We start from the raw sequence: 13,689 nt of genomic DNA, 5'->3' as shown, positions 1-13,689 counted from the left end.
CAATGCCATTTATATTTATTTTCTGATTTAAAAGGATATATTAAATTCTGAATCAAAAACAAAGGTTCTGTAATATTAATAGTGAAATAAAGAATTGTGGAGACCAAATACTTTTGTCAATTTCAACTTGTTTTTCGAGAAAATTATTTGTTATTTGAAAAAATTGCAAGGGTGCCAATATTTTTGGCCACGACTGTAAATCTCCAAAGAATATGGTTCATCATATTTGATCAATACACTGTAACATAGACAATCAAACATTTCAATTTTAAATGTGTCATCATTTTACAAGTCACCCTGTACTTATGACAAAATCTAGGTTGACAAAAAAAGATGGAGAAGTGTTTGAAAAAGGTGATGAAAGTAAATTGTCTTGGGGTCCGTATAAACCCCACATGCATGTTAAAGAGTTACCTAATTGGAAAACAAAGCTAAATTCCATTGACTATTGTGCGAAAATTCATTATAATGAGACTCTTCCACGATCTATCGAATGTCACAAACCCAAAGTTCTTCAATTGATTGTTGTCAAACTCGCAGGTAGGTATAGTCCAAACTTATATACATGATCTAAAGCTTTTGGTGGAGATGCCACACACACATATGGACATATAGGCGAACATACATGACAACACAAGACTGTTAGACGAGAAAAACACAGCCGCTGAGCTTGTGGGAAGTGGCGTCACTTCCTGGTGTACTCTTGTATCAGTGACGTCACAACAATGGTTCCACTTTTCTCACCGCACTCACTGGGGCAATTCCTATCAAGGATTCTTGACACCCACACCCACCCATAATCCCCACCCCATCCCCCTCCACACGCCCACCTCGCCAACATATCTGCACTTATTGCCATCTAATTAGGTTACATACCAGTTGCATTGGTGAGTTGCGTGGTGGATGGGGCTCGACCAAGAGCTGTGATGGCGTCTGGCCAAAACTGCGCACCTGAGTCCGTACTGCCTATGAATGCCAAAAAGGAAGAACCAAACAAGAAAAATCATGTCGGAAGAACAGACCTTTTCATACATATTTTATTTAGAAGAAAATAGATACTGTTTGTATCTTTTCTTACAATATTATATTGCAGTAAGGGCCTTCTGAAAGAGCATCACTGTAATAATGCAGGTTATTTGTTTCTTCACAATACCGGTCCAGTCTGCAGCCTTTGATTATTCAACAATTAACTGCTCTTTTCTGACTAAAAGCAAGCAAGCAAATGTAAGAATATTACAATTTAACTTAATCAAGAGGCTCAAATCCCTCCGCTTATTATTTTCCTGGTGTCAGGATCCACAGATGACTCTCATTCAACATTGTGTCTGAAAATAAAGTACATTATTGACTCATTTCCCAGTTTTCAATCAGAAATCTGCAAATGAGTGGACACCTGGCAAGTCAAAAATAAATGCACTTCTCCTTTGTGGGTTAAAACACCTGCATTTCATCTGTCCCAGGATTGTTGAATCTGGAACACTGATTACGATTTGGAGTAAATTTTAATGCACAGCCCCAAAAATATTAACAAGCCTGATTATAACGTTAGTATTCCTCTTCGTGTGATCACTAACCAATGACTGCACTGAAAATAATAAGCTCTTCATCTAAAACTCGTGTAGATTTATTTTTCGATTCATCATTGTAACTTGTGAGGCGACACGAATGGTGCATTAATTTTATTTTCGATGTTCTAAGGGGTATAAAATGTCTTAACGATCTTAAAAGGATTTAAAATGGTTCAAAGGGTTCTTAAAGGGTCTAAAAAGGGTCTAAGCCCTCAGGCCTTGACTTTGACTTTGACTCTGCTACTGGACCAGATGGCATCAGCTCATGTGTCCTTAAAAATCTGCTCTGCTGCTCTTGCACATCCTCTCTCTGCCCTTTTCACCCGTCATTAGGTCATCTTCCATCTGCTTGGAAATCCACCAACATCACTGCACTACATTGAAAAAGGAGGAGCAAGGGATGCCATTAACTACAGACCTATCAGCTTACTTCCAGTCATCAGCAAGGTCATGGAATTCATCATCACAGTTGACATGAAAATATTTCCTTTTCTCCAACAACCTCATCTCAGATCACCAATTTGGTTTCACACCAAATTTCACACCAAATATTCCACCTTGGACATGTTGCTTCCACTCACCCAACAATGGATAGAGGCCCTCAATGTCAGACATAAGTTCAGGGTCATTCACTGGATAAATCTTGAGCTTTTGATACAGTCTGGCATTCCGCCTTGATCTCCAAACTCTCTGCATATGAAATCCAAGGTCAACTCCACTGCTGAATTACTGACAACCATCACTCAACACGTGGCTCTCAACAGACCCATTTCTTCTCCTCTCCCTGTCAAGACTGGAGGTCCCCAAGGTAGTGTTCTGGGCCCAGTCCTATTCCTAATCTTCATCAATGATCTCTCTGACTCTCTGGAAAATCCACTTGATATATTTGCTGATGATTCCACCCTCTGCTGTCACAAGTCTGCCTATATATTGGTCTTCAACTCTGCTGTTGGTATTTTTCCCCCCCTCTCTCTACTGTTTACTTTGTCCGGTTGCGTCCTGATCCATTCATTATACGAGTTCTAGCTCTTCCACGAGCCTCGACTACGTATGCACAAAAAAGGTCAAACGGGTCTAAAGGGTCTCAAGGGTCCTATAAAGCGGTCTCAAGTGTTTAAGGTGTATAAATGGGTATAAGGGGTCTAAAGGGTGTAAAGTGGTCTAACAGGTGTAATGGGTCTACTACGGCTGAAAGAACAAAGGGGTCTAATGTGTCCAAAGGGTTTTAAATAATCTATAGGTCTGAAAAGTGTCTAAAGGGTCAAATAAAACATATAGGTCTCTAAAATGTCGAAATGGGTATGAGGTGGTCTAAAGGGTGTACATTTCTAAGGGATCTAAAAGATATTTATATGGTCTGATGGGTCTCAAGGGTGTAAAGGTCTCTGGGGTCTTAAAATGTCTAAAAGGGTATGAAGTGGAATAAATGTCTAAGGGATCTAAAGGGTGTAAAGGTCGAAGGGGCTTCAATAGTGTAAGGTGTGTAAAAGGTCTAAGGGGTGTAAAAGGTCTAAGGGATGTAAAAGGTCTAACAGGATGTAAAGGAAGTGTTTCAAGTGTGAGACCAGCATCGGATCCTTCACAGGAGACCAAAGCGAGAAACCGCTGTTGCAGGCCTGTGGGCAGGATGTGAATTTTGATGGCATAATGTGTATCAGTTCTGCAAAGAGAGAAAGTGGATTTCCAGAGCATGAGAAAAGCCATTAATGTAAACGAGGAAAAGGATTGGGCCCAAGAGGCTGCCTTGGGAACTCCAACCTCCACTAGAGGAGCATGGTACAGGGTTTCATTGAGAAGTAGACGAGAGGTTTCCATTATGGAACTTTAATATGCGTTAAATAGAAGACGAAAGGACCGTATTATAATGGAGAGGTTATGCCAAAACATGAAGAAGTAAAACTTTTTCAATTTGTCTCAATGATCTTCTTTTCGGCAAATTTAAAATCCCTTTGACTGCACAATTTGTCCGAGAGTTAAATGCGCTAGTTCTGGTCACGTTAAATGCACAACACAATAAATTCACATTACATTGATGCCATCTGCAATACAAAGCGGGGGAAAGCGTCTTTTAAACTGTTTATACAAGCTTTTCATGTATTATTTACAAACACATTTGTTGTGGAGAATTCATATTCTATTTAATTTTACAAATAAGCTAATTGAAAAGAAAGCGGCAGAAAGGTACACGTTCAAATAACCTTGGCAGCCAAAAAATCTGCGGGAAAAATGCCCACCTCCCGAGTCACCAAGTCGTGGATGGCAGCCATATTGATGGAACCCTCGTACGTCAGGTGGTAGAACACGTTGAGCGCACGTATTGCCTCTGGTCCACGCTGCTTATAACCAAACATCAAGTCAATCCATTGGTGCAACTGGCAGGACACGATTTCACTCTCCAGTGCCTACGAGGTACATTCAATAAAGGAAAGCCAAACATGGTATGTTGGTATTATCAGGAATTAAAGGAAACTGTTCACTGTGGCTGCTCAGTATCAATGCGCATCTCCTTATTGGCCAAAATCTTGGTTGGACCTCTTTCAATGATTATTATGAATTCATGAAGAAATAAGTTGATAATGTAGAGTACATTGTGGAATGATTATGAGCTATAGTGCTGAAGTTTTTGGGTGGAATAACCAAGGTATACGAGTACATACAGGAAACAGGTAAAGTTAAATGTGATAAAAAACCACAGACAGACGTCTCCGACTTGAAATGCAATGAAACAGACACAACAGAATAGACGGCTATGTGAAGAGTTTTGTTGGTCTGCATTGGTGGTGTATACCTCGTGTTGGCCTAATGGTTAGGGCGGCGGGCTTGGCATCCTAAGGTCCTGAGTTCAAATCCCGTTCAGCTGTTGAATTAATACCAGGTGGGGTTCAGTCAGCCTGTCATCCTTCCAAGGTCGGCGAAATGAGTACCAGGGTACTGGGTCCTCTCTCAAGGAGGTTGGAGGCAGGATTTGCACTCCGGCCACGGTAAAAACACCTCATTCCGTAGCACTACAAGCTAAGGAGTCGTCCAAGGACGCAGTGATGTGCTGATCCAGCGTACACTCCCATATATGTATGGGAAAAGAGGTGTCGCTGACGTTTTGAGCATTAGTCCTTCATCAGAACATTCATGGTAAAATATCCGATAAAGTGTGTGCTTGTGTGTGAATGTATTAATAAGGAATTTTCACTACAACAACAAATGACAACTAGAAAGCATCTGAAAATGCAAAGCACGTCTGCGTCCGCTTTGTATACAGACTTCTTCTTCTTCAGTATGCTAAAAATGACAAAAACAGCTAAAAAAAAAAACAAAAAACAAAAGAAATTAACGATTTTAGGTGACCTTGACCTTTTGAACTCATAAGCAATAGGTTTCAGTGACAAAATATGCAGATTCTTAAAATTGCAAGTCAATCGAATGGAAATTGATGATTTTATTATGCTATTTTATTTGATATTTTATTTTTTATTACGAACATTGACCCTTGACCTTTTAATCTAAAAAAACAAAACAATCGGCTTCTAACTTTTGATTGGTGAACCAATTCAGTGACCCAATATGCAAATTCTTAAAATTTCAGGTCAATCGGATAAAATATCACATGGAATACTAAACGGAAGGTTATGCAGATCACATGGTACACGAATCTGATAAAGAAAATAAATTGGTATCAGTATCTATTGACTATAAATAAATAAATATAACACTTCACTAATACCTATACATAGTTCAAATCCACGCAAACCAATATGGACTTATTTGGAAATGTTTTGATTTTCCAGTGACATCTCGGATCTTCTGATGCAATATTTTGGGAGTCTCATCATGCGATTTTCAACATCCAAGTACACCACGTGCTGGGAAAGGTTGAAGAAAAGGCATTGCAATGAGCTAGATAATTTGTCCAGTTTATTTTTTCCTGGCTTTCGGGACACTCATTCCTTCAGCAAATTAAGTGGATAAAAGTTGAAGAAAGATGCCTCCGTGAGCAAGCAGCGATGCCTCCAGTGAGAGCCCTCAGGAACAACTTGACCCTGTTAGAAACATTAGCACCCAGCATGTTTTGTGTAAACTTCAACAAGTGACATGTTTCAGGAGTGAAAAGGATGGAAAGGTAGATGGCCATTGCCGCATAAGGGAATTATGACTGCAGAGCAAACAACTTTTCTGGCCAAAAAAAATTATTCCAACATTAAAGGGGCAGGTATTCAATTTTTTTAGCAGTCAGTACAAAGTACCTCTTCCAGATCTTGTAAGTTCAGTGCACGGGAGAGGAAATATTAAAATTCACCAACACGAGGAAGTTCCCAGACAAGTTAAAGTTGGAATGTTACGATCATGGGAAGGCATCAAGGCTTTCTGGCCTTGAAAGGTGCAAGAGAGACGTTTGGGTAAAGTGGAATCAATTGAGAAAAAGAAAGAGGAAAAGATGGTTGAGGAAATCCTCCATCACAAAAGGTTGTCTTGTATGGGAAAAGCAGCAAATTGTCTTCTGTTGAGAACATTAGCAGAATATTTTAAGTCTTCCAAATATTCCAATTTAGAATATTTTAAGCTTCAATGCAGGAGATTCCAATGATCCTGAAGGCCTTGGTTTCCATGGCATCAAGCTGAGCAAGATGTGAGGCAGGGGAGCCAGCCCATAGGGGAGAGCACTACTCCATCAAGCTGTGAATGAAGGTCTTGTAGGGTGATAGAAGTTCAGGTGTGCCAAGGACGGACTTTGTACGACAGAGGATGCCAAGTCGTCGGCTGGCTTTGGAAGCCAAATTTGAAATGTGGTTTACCCAAGAAGGATCATGGCTGTTACTGAGACCCAGGAGTTTGAATGACTGAATTTACTCAAGATGATTGATAAATATAAAATTAGATAGGAGGGTTTGCCAGATGGTCCTTTGGGAGAGATAGTGAGAGTGTGAGATTTGTCAGGATTGAAAGAAATATTCCAAGTGTTTGACCAGCTTGTGATTTTTTTTTTTTCAAGGTGTGAAGAGAGGAAGAGGCTGTGGCCGACTGATCTGAAGTATGAGTGACGTCACGGCAGAGGTTGGAATCATCAGCAAATAGATAAAGAGGAATTTCCAGAGAGTCAGAGAGATCATTGATGAAGATTAGGAATAGGACTGGGCCCAGAGCACTGCCTTGGGGCCTTCACAGGGAGACTGGATGAAAGGATTCCGTTACGAGAGTAGAGGAACGGCGGTAAGCCATGTGTGAAGTTGGCCTTGGGTGCCATAGGTAGAGAGTTTGGAGTGTAAAGCAGGATGCCAGACTGTATCAAAAGCACAAGATATGTCTCGAGAAACGGCCCTGATCTCATATCTGACATTGAGGGCATTCATCAATTGTTGGGTGAGTAGAAGCCATTAACCATACCATTGATTTATTATTGATTGATTATTGGGATATTCAACGACCATTTTTATGCGCATTAAGGTGAAATTGCATCAATGAAGATAAACAATAATAAAATTTCAAACTGTATTCCTCATATAAGGCTAGTCAATCATATGTATGAAGTTTCACATCAATCTCTTACAGGGGGACTCGAACGCTCAGACCACCTCAATGTTAATCTATTCCTTGATACCGCACAAAATAGGTAAGATGTGTCGTTTTGCAAATTCCGATTTTAATTAAAGTAGTTAGTTTTGTGATTAAAAGTAAAAAAAATCTTTGCAATTGGCCATAACGCCACACCCGGGAGTCGACCATCATATCTGTATTTGTCTACGGGTTACATCACAGTACAATTAAACTCAAACGGTGAATAATTTTCAAATTTCAACAAACACGCCGGGTTGATGCCTCCTTGGTGATTGTAGCAATACAAGCCAAGATGGTTTGATGCTACACCAATGGCCAAAAGATCCGAGGGTTGCCAAAAATTGGGCGATATTTGGCCGAAACACCTAAGTGTGGATCAGGCCTGCAAAATATTCGGTTTGTGTGAAGCAACAGAGATGGCTAGATCTTGTGGTTATCCGCCATGATTGAGAGCGGATGCCACCCCCATGATGAAGCGGAAAAAACAACTGCCGCTCGAAACTTTAAAACCATCTTGACCCAGCTACTAGCACCTGCACACGGGTGTTTAATCGATGAATCAAACACCTGTGTTGGCCTGCCGGCAACCGATCTCACCTCGCCACCACCCCACAACTCCCCTTCCGCCACTGGGAAAGGACACGGCACAGACAAAACTAAAGTAACGTGACACATTGAGACCACCGACAAACGGCGTACCAGGAAAGTATTAAATGGAACGATCCTGTAGCATATATTACACTGGGTCAGCCTGCGACGGTGGAACAAAGCATTCGTCACCCATTTGGTCAGTGGTGTTTGAGTGTGTCTGTGCTGTGTCATGCCATGTCATGTCCATGCCGTGTCCATGCTGTCTCTGTGCTGTGTCGTGCGGTGTCCGTACTGTGTCGTGTCATGTCATGTCCGTGCTGTGTCATATCATGTCCGTTCTGTGTCGTCTCTGTGCTGCGTTGTGCCGTGTACGTGCTGTGTTGTGTCATGTCCATGCTGTGTCACATTTCTTCTGGAGATCAATTTCTTTCTACAATTGATTTATCAATTAATACAAAATCCCTGATAGAGCATCAGTTGAACGGAAACACAAAACCTACCAATCTGTAGTGAACATGTGACCGGCGTTTCATCTTCACTACTACCATCTTCATCTGAATCGCTCACACAAGGCTCAAAATGATACGGCTCCACAATTCCCCCGAAAGCGTTTCTATCACCAATTTTGTCTCCAATAGTTTCTTCAAAATCCCACTGATCAGTTTCAACATATTGAGAACCTTTAGAATTGCTAATGATGGTGGGGTCAGTATCAGGAATCAGGAAACCGAGCTCGAAATACACTGTTTGCTATGTAAGCCGCCATTTTGGATCAAGGCGAGTTCATACTGTGACGTCATTTGCGATATCGAAAATTCTTGTCGGTGGGAGATACCGTTCATAACGGTTCTCATGATGCAATGTTCGCCATTCTTTTGCGATGCGAATTGTTCTTTTCCTCTGTTCTGGATTGTGATTGCGACTTGGCAAACATCGAGTGGTTTGTTTGTTTTGTTTTGGCAGTCACCCTTGTATTAAAGAAAGCAGTTACAAGATCCCATATCTGGGCCTGCGCATGACACTTCCTAGTACAACAGTTGACATGAGCTGGTGAAAGTAGATCACTTCGTTCACTCCGAGCTACGCTTTAACAGAAACCAGTACAGCTAATTATTCTGAGCTTTCAGAAGTTTTCACATACTGAGCGATGCTAAGTCAAAACTAATTTCTATATAATGGTGCATAATTCATATAGCATCCATGCCAAGTCAAATAAATTTGAAATCGACATTTACTTAAAGTACGAGTCTGGGAAAGGAATTAAGTACTCATTGCAGCCAAAGAAAGATGGATTATAGATGCAGACCAATAGAGAATGGAGAAAGAGAAAAGATGAACAAAGAAAAGACAGTAAATAAACCTTCAACTGCCAACGACAACAGTGAGAACGTGTACCCGCACCACCATTTTCCCATTGATATACATTGTCTCATGTATTTTACAACATGACGGAGACTTAATAATATTTCAGCATAACGGACACACTACATTAAGGGAAGGGAGTAAGAACATGACTCAACAACAATCAGTAGATGTAAGGGCTTTTGTAACCAACCCATGAAGTAACATGGCACAGAGTCAAACTGCAAACATTGGCCTAATTAGTCAATATAGCACATACATAAGGTTATTTCAGCAGCTGCAGAAAAGTTTTTATTTTCATAACCTTATGTGCAGCTGCCAATGTCAACATGACAGCTAGGATAATTAAGGCAATTTTGCTGGTTGAACATCAATTTTAACAGTGGTTTCAAACTTGCTTCATTGGCAGTGGGTCACTTTGAATGGCACCACTTCTCCGGTTCTTGACAGTGCCGCCTTGGGCATTGTGACAGCATTCTGGGATAACAAAGCAAAGCTGTGAGGGGAACATAAAACAGAAACAGGAAATATAATGGACAAGGAAATTTGCATCCCCCACTTGGGAAGCCGAGTGCAGATCCCCAAAAATGTGCACTTGAGTTGACTGTGGACAGGTGGCCAGTTTTGCATGGACGGACAGGAGTTGGGGTAGCGCCATGAGCCAAGGTCCTCTGGGATTCGGACTCATTGACTTTTCTACAAGCGCAGGCAGGCGGTTTGCAGTGCCAACATCACTTGTGGCTCTCACCAGCATCATGGTACGAGCACAGACGAGACATTTATTGACAACCTAACAGACTTAAAAAATAGAATTAGCATTGACTGAATAAATGGATATTGTCATTATTCTTATTTGGCTTAATGTTTTGTCACAGTCACTGAAGAGGTACCTTGAGGGGAAAAAGGAAAACTTAATGAACTGAGGATCCGTTCATCAATATATAAAACATGTGACCCCGCATTTACAAGAAAAGGGCCGCGTATAATCAAATAGTTTATCCCAATGCTTTAAAAATCAGTTTAGGTCATGAAATCATACTCACTCATGTGCAAACACAACCCGGAACTCAAATCCCGATTGTTCCCTGTAAACACTACCCCCATTCTCTGAAAACCAATTAAAACAATTTGAGTGCTCTGCAAAAGCCGGCCCCGCTTTCGGATCACTCACCGCTCGATTGATGCGTACAAAGTCGTGTGGGCTTTTTGCCCATGGAGGAAGCTGTACGTCCGAAACAACCTGCCCAGCCTCCGTCTCTCCCAGGTTGTAACCGTTGACATTCACAAACATTTCAGGCAGGTAATAAAACTCGGGGATGAGTTCCTGCGGGGGACACGGACAATCAGCCACCTCTGCCAGCCAGGAACAGATTTCACCCGCAGTGGCTCGTGCCAACAACATTTGTGGCCTTGTGTGAGAACGTGAGGTTTGACAACTTGAAGGAAACAATCATGAGACTTGAGCAATGTAGTGAGTGAAGTGAAACTGAAATTTTGTTGAAGTTGAAAAAACGTTGAAAAAAAATTGAAAAAAGTTGAAGAAGTGAAACTCGTAGAAGTGAGTAACTCACTGCTCACAGTAGAGTTCTATTGCACTGTCATCCGTACAATAATGGGCAACAACTCCATTCAATGCATTTGTCGCACAAGGGGTGTCAATAAAGATGTACTTAAATGTGAATGTATAGAATAGAAAACAGACAAGATTATGATGAAACTGAAATAGTAAGAAGGCACACTATTCACAACACCTCCAATGCAGACGACACATCTTCTAATTGCTTCCTGATTTATTTAATTATTAGTTTTTATTGAAACATATATTGGACGACAAGCATTAGAGCTTCTCACACAGATGACCGCAACCATTGAATGTTTGATCAGTATGATGCTCAAACACTGCCCAAAGCATTACATCTAATTCATTGCATCCAAATGTATTTTAAGTCATTTTTGTCCTTCTCCCTGTCCCTAATCTAGACCTTGTCCCTTTCAAGTGTATATAAACAACATTGGCTGAGACTATCGAGTACACAATAACATATTACAGCGAAAAATGTTTCCCTGCTAAGTAGTTCAGATAAACCTCATCTAATATTTTTGTCTAGGGGGTGGCAGGAGGTGCATTTGGTAATCCCTCTCCCTCTGTATGCAGGACAACTATCAGCCTTCCCATTAACTGTTTGGAAACAGGAACATATGAAACAGGAACATATGCTACTTTATGCTACTTTTATTGACTTTCATGCATCTTTGTGCCAACTTTGTGACTGATGTTGTTCTCCCTGGCTATCTACGCACCTTGGTCTGGGCCCTTCCACTGTATGGAACTTTTATGTTATTGGTCATCATTGACATGAGACCCTGCTGCCAGGCCATCCTCCATGGCAATGCGAGTGCTACGTTGGTGCATCAATAAAATTTTCATAAAGATTTCCAGTTATGCTATTGCTCAACCCTTAAAATTCGTTTTTTTCATGTTTTAGTGTGTGTATAATATTTTCGAATTTTCATTAAGCATTGGAACCTTTTAGATTATACTGCTCTGTATTTCTGATTAAATAATAATTAATTGACATATGTGGGGAAATTACATGCACAGACCAGGAATCGAACCCAGGTCCTCTGGTGAACCGGACCCATGCTCTGCCATCTGAGCTACCTGGGCGATCCTGACCAAGCATGCAATTTTCGCACATATAGAATTGCCACTCTCTTTCCATCACTGCTTGTTCAGGCTTCCTGTTCAGTTCCTGTTCCTGTTTCTGTTTAGTTCCTGTTCAGGCTGGAGTTCCCCAAGGCAGTGTTATGGGCCCTGTGCTTTTTCTGGTCTTCATCAATGACCTCTCTGACTCTCTTGAAAATCCTCTCTATCTCTTTGCTGATGACTCCACTCTCTGCCGCTCCATTCCTCATCCCTCAGATCGGCAGTCTGCAGCCTCCTCACTCTCTGCAGACCTGGACAAAATCACAGACTGGGCAAACAAGTGGAACATGTCTTTCAATCCTGACAAATCTCACACTCTTACGATGTCTCTCCGAAAAGACCGACTGGACAACCCTCCCATCCACTTTCTGAATAATCCTCTCCAAGAAGTTCTGTCACTCAAGCTTTTGGGTCTCACTATCTGCCATGATCTTTCCTGGGAAAACCACATTTCAAATCTGGCCTCCAAAGGCAGTCGCCGACTGGGCATCCTCCGTCATGCGAAGTCCTTCCTTGGCACACCTGAGCTCCTCACCACATATAAGGCTTTCATCCGCAGCTCAATGGAATACTGCTCTCCCCTCTGGGCTGGTGCTCCTGCCTCACACCTAGCTCGTCTTCACGCTGTTGAAACCAAAGCGTTCAGAATCATTGGAATCTCCCGCGATGAAGCTATCTCCGAGGGCCTTTCACTTACTCACCGCAGGCAGGTTGGTGGTCTTTCCATCTTCTACCGACTCCTCTCCGGCCTTGCTCCCCCAGCTCTCTTTTTTTCTTTTCTTTTTTTAAATTTATCCGCAGCTCAATGGAATACTGCTATCCCCTCTGGGCTGGTGCTCCTGCCTCACACCTAGCTCGTCTTCACGCTGTTGAAACCAAAGCGTTCAGAATCATTGGAATCTCCCGCGATGAAGCTATCTCCGAGGGCCTTTCACTTACTCACCGCAGGCAGGTTGGTGGTCTTTCCATCTTCTACCGACTCCTCTCCGGCCTTGCTCCCCCAGCTCTCTCTGGGCTGTGTCCCCCAAATATTCCTACAGGTCGCACAAGATCTGCCTGCAACCCTCTTATGGTTAAACTGCCAAAATCAAGACTCTCTGCTCACCTTCACTCCTTCATTCCTCTTTTCTCCCGCCTCTGGAACAAACTCCCTCACTCTCTTCAATCCCACTCCTCCCTCCAGGTCTTTAAAACAGCTGTTCACCACCATCTCTTATCTTCCCCCATCCAAAACCTTGATATTTTGTACCCCCGCTAATTTCACCCCAAATCCACTTTTTTGAAATACTAACTTCTTTCCTGGAAGTCCTTGGTGTCTTTGTTTTATACTTCTCCCACCCCCCCCCCCCCCCCCGCTCAATGACCCCTTCCCACGCCTCCTCCCCCCAAGCCCTCTCCCTCCCACACATCTCCCGATGTCCCTGCCCTCAAATGTTGTGTTTGTGCGCTTCCCCTTCTCTCCCCATCTTGTCTTCCACTCCCCTTTTTATATAGTACTTTGTTTGTCTGTTTGATTTGCTTGTGTGATAAATGTTAGGTCTTTCACGAGCCTCGATTCTGTGTACAAAAAAAAACAAAACAAAAAAACTGCTTCCGTGGCACTCGCTGCCAACCATAGGAGCACCAACGGCCTGCTCAATCGAGGTTATATAATTGAATTAAATAATAGGCCAAACCATGTTTTTGTGGCCTTCGGTCATTATGGACAAAGCCTAGGCCTCGGGGTAGATGACTATGGTGAAAGATGAGTTAGCCAACATCCATTAATGAAACCAATGCCAGATATACTGCTGCAAATAAATTGGGCACACAAGAACGCTGCTGCACTGACATAATAAGGGCGAGAAAGGTGTGCAAAACGGCAAACTCAGTTCTGACAAAATAAAGCAGAAATGTCAGATTGAGTGGAGACCC

The 13,689-nt window shown here is 42.0% G+C and overlaps 1 protein-coding gene across 2 annotated transcripts in view; it reads right to left on the bottom strand.

The window, feature by feature from the left end:
- Positions 1 to 13,689, bottom strand: part of LOC137425478 (lipopolysaccharide-responsive and beige-like anchor protein) — a 722,436-nt gene that overhangs the window by 52,986 nt on the left and 655,761 nt on the right. For both annotated transcript variants that reach the window (XM_068113965.2, XM_068113966.2), the window contains exons 46-48: positions 10,240 to 10,392; positions 3,803 to 3,970; positions 877 to 966 (exon numbers count right to left, since the gene is read on the bottom strand). In XM_068113965.2, the coding sequence (XP_067970066.2) occupies positions 877 to 966; positions 3,803 to 3,970; positions 10,240 to 10,392 (411 nt within the window). The remainder of the gene's footprint in view (positions 1 to 876; positions 967 to 3,802; positions 3,971 to 10,239; positions 10,393 to 13,689) is intronic.

This window comes from Myxine glutinosa, chromosome 4, assembly GCF_964187855.1.
Source record: "Myxine glutinosa chromosome 4, kmMyxGlut1.1, whole genome shotgun sequence".
Taxonomy (NCBI): Eukaryota; Metazoa; Chordata; class Myxini; order Myxiniformes; family Myxinidae; genus Myxine; species Myxine glutinosa.
Note: the sequence above shows the minus strand (reverse complement) of the source record. Positions and strands in the feature narration are given on the sequence as shown.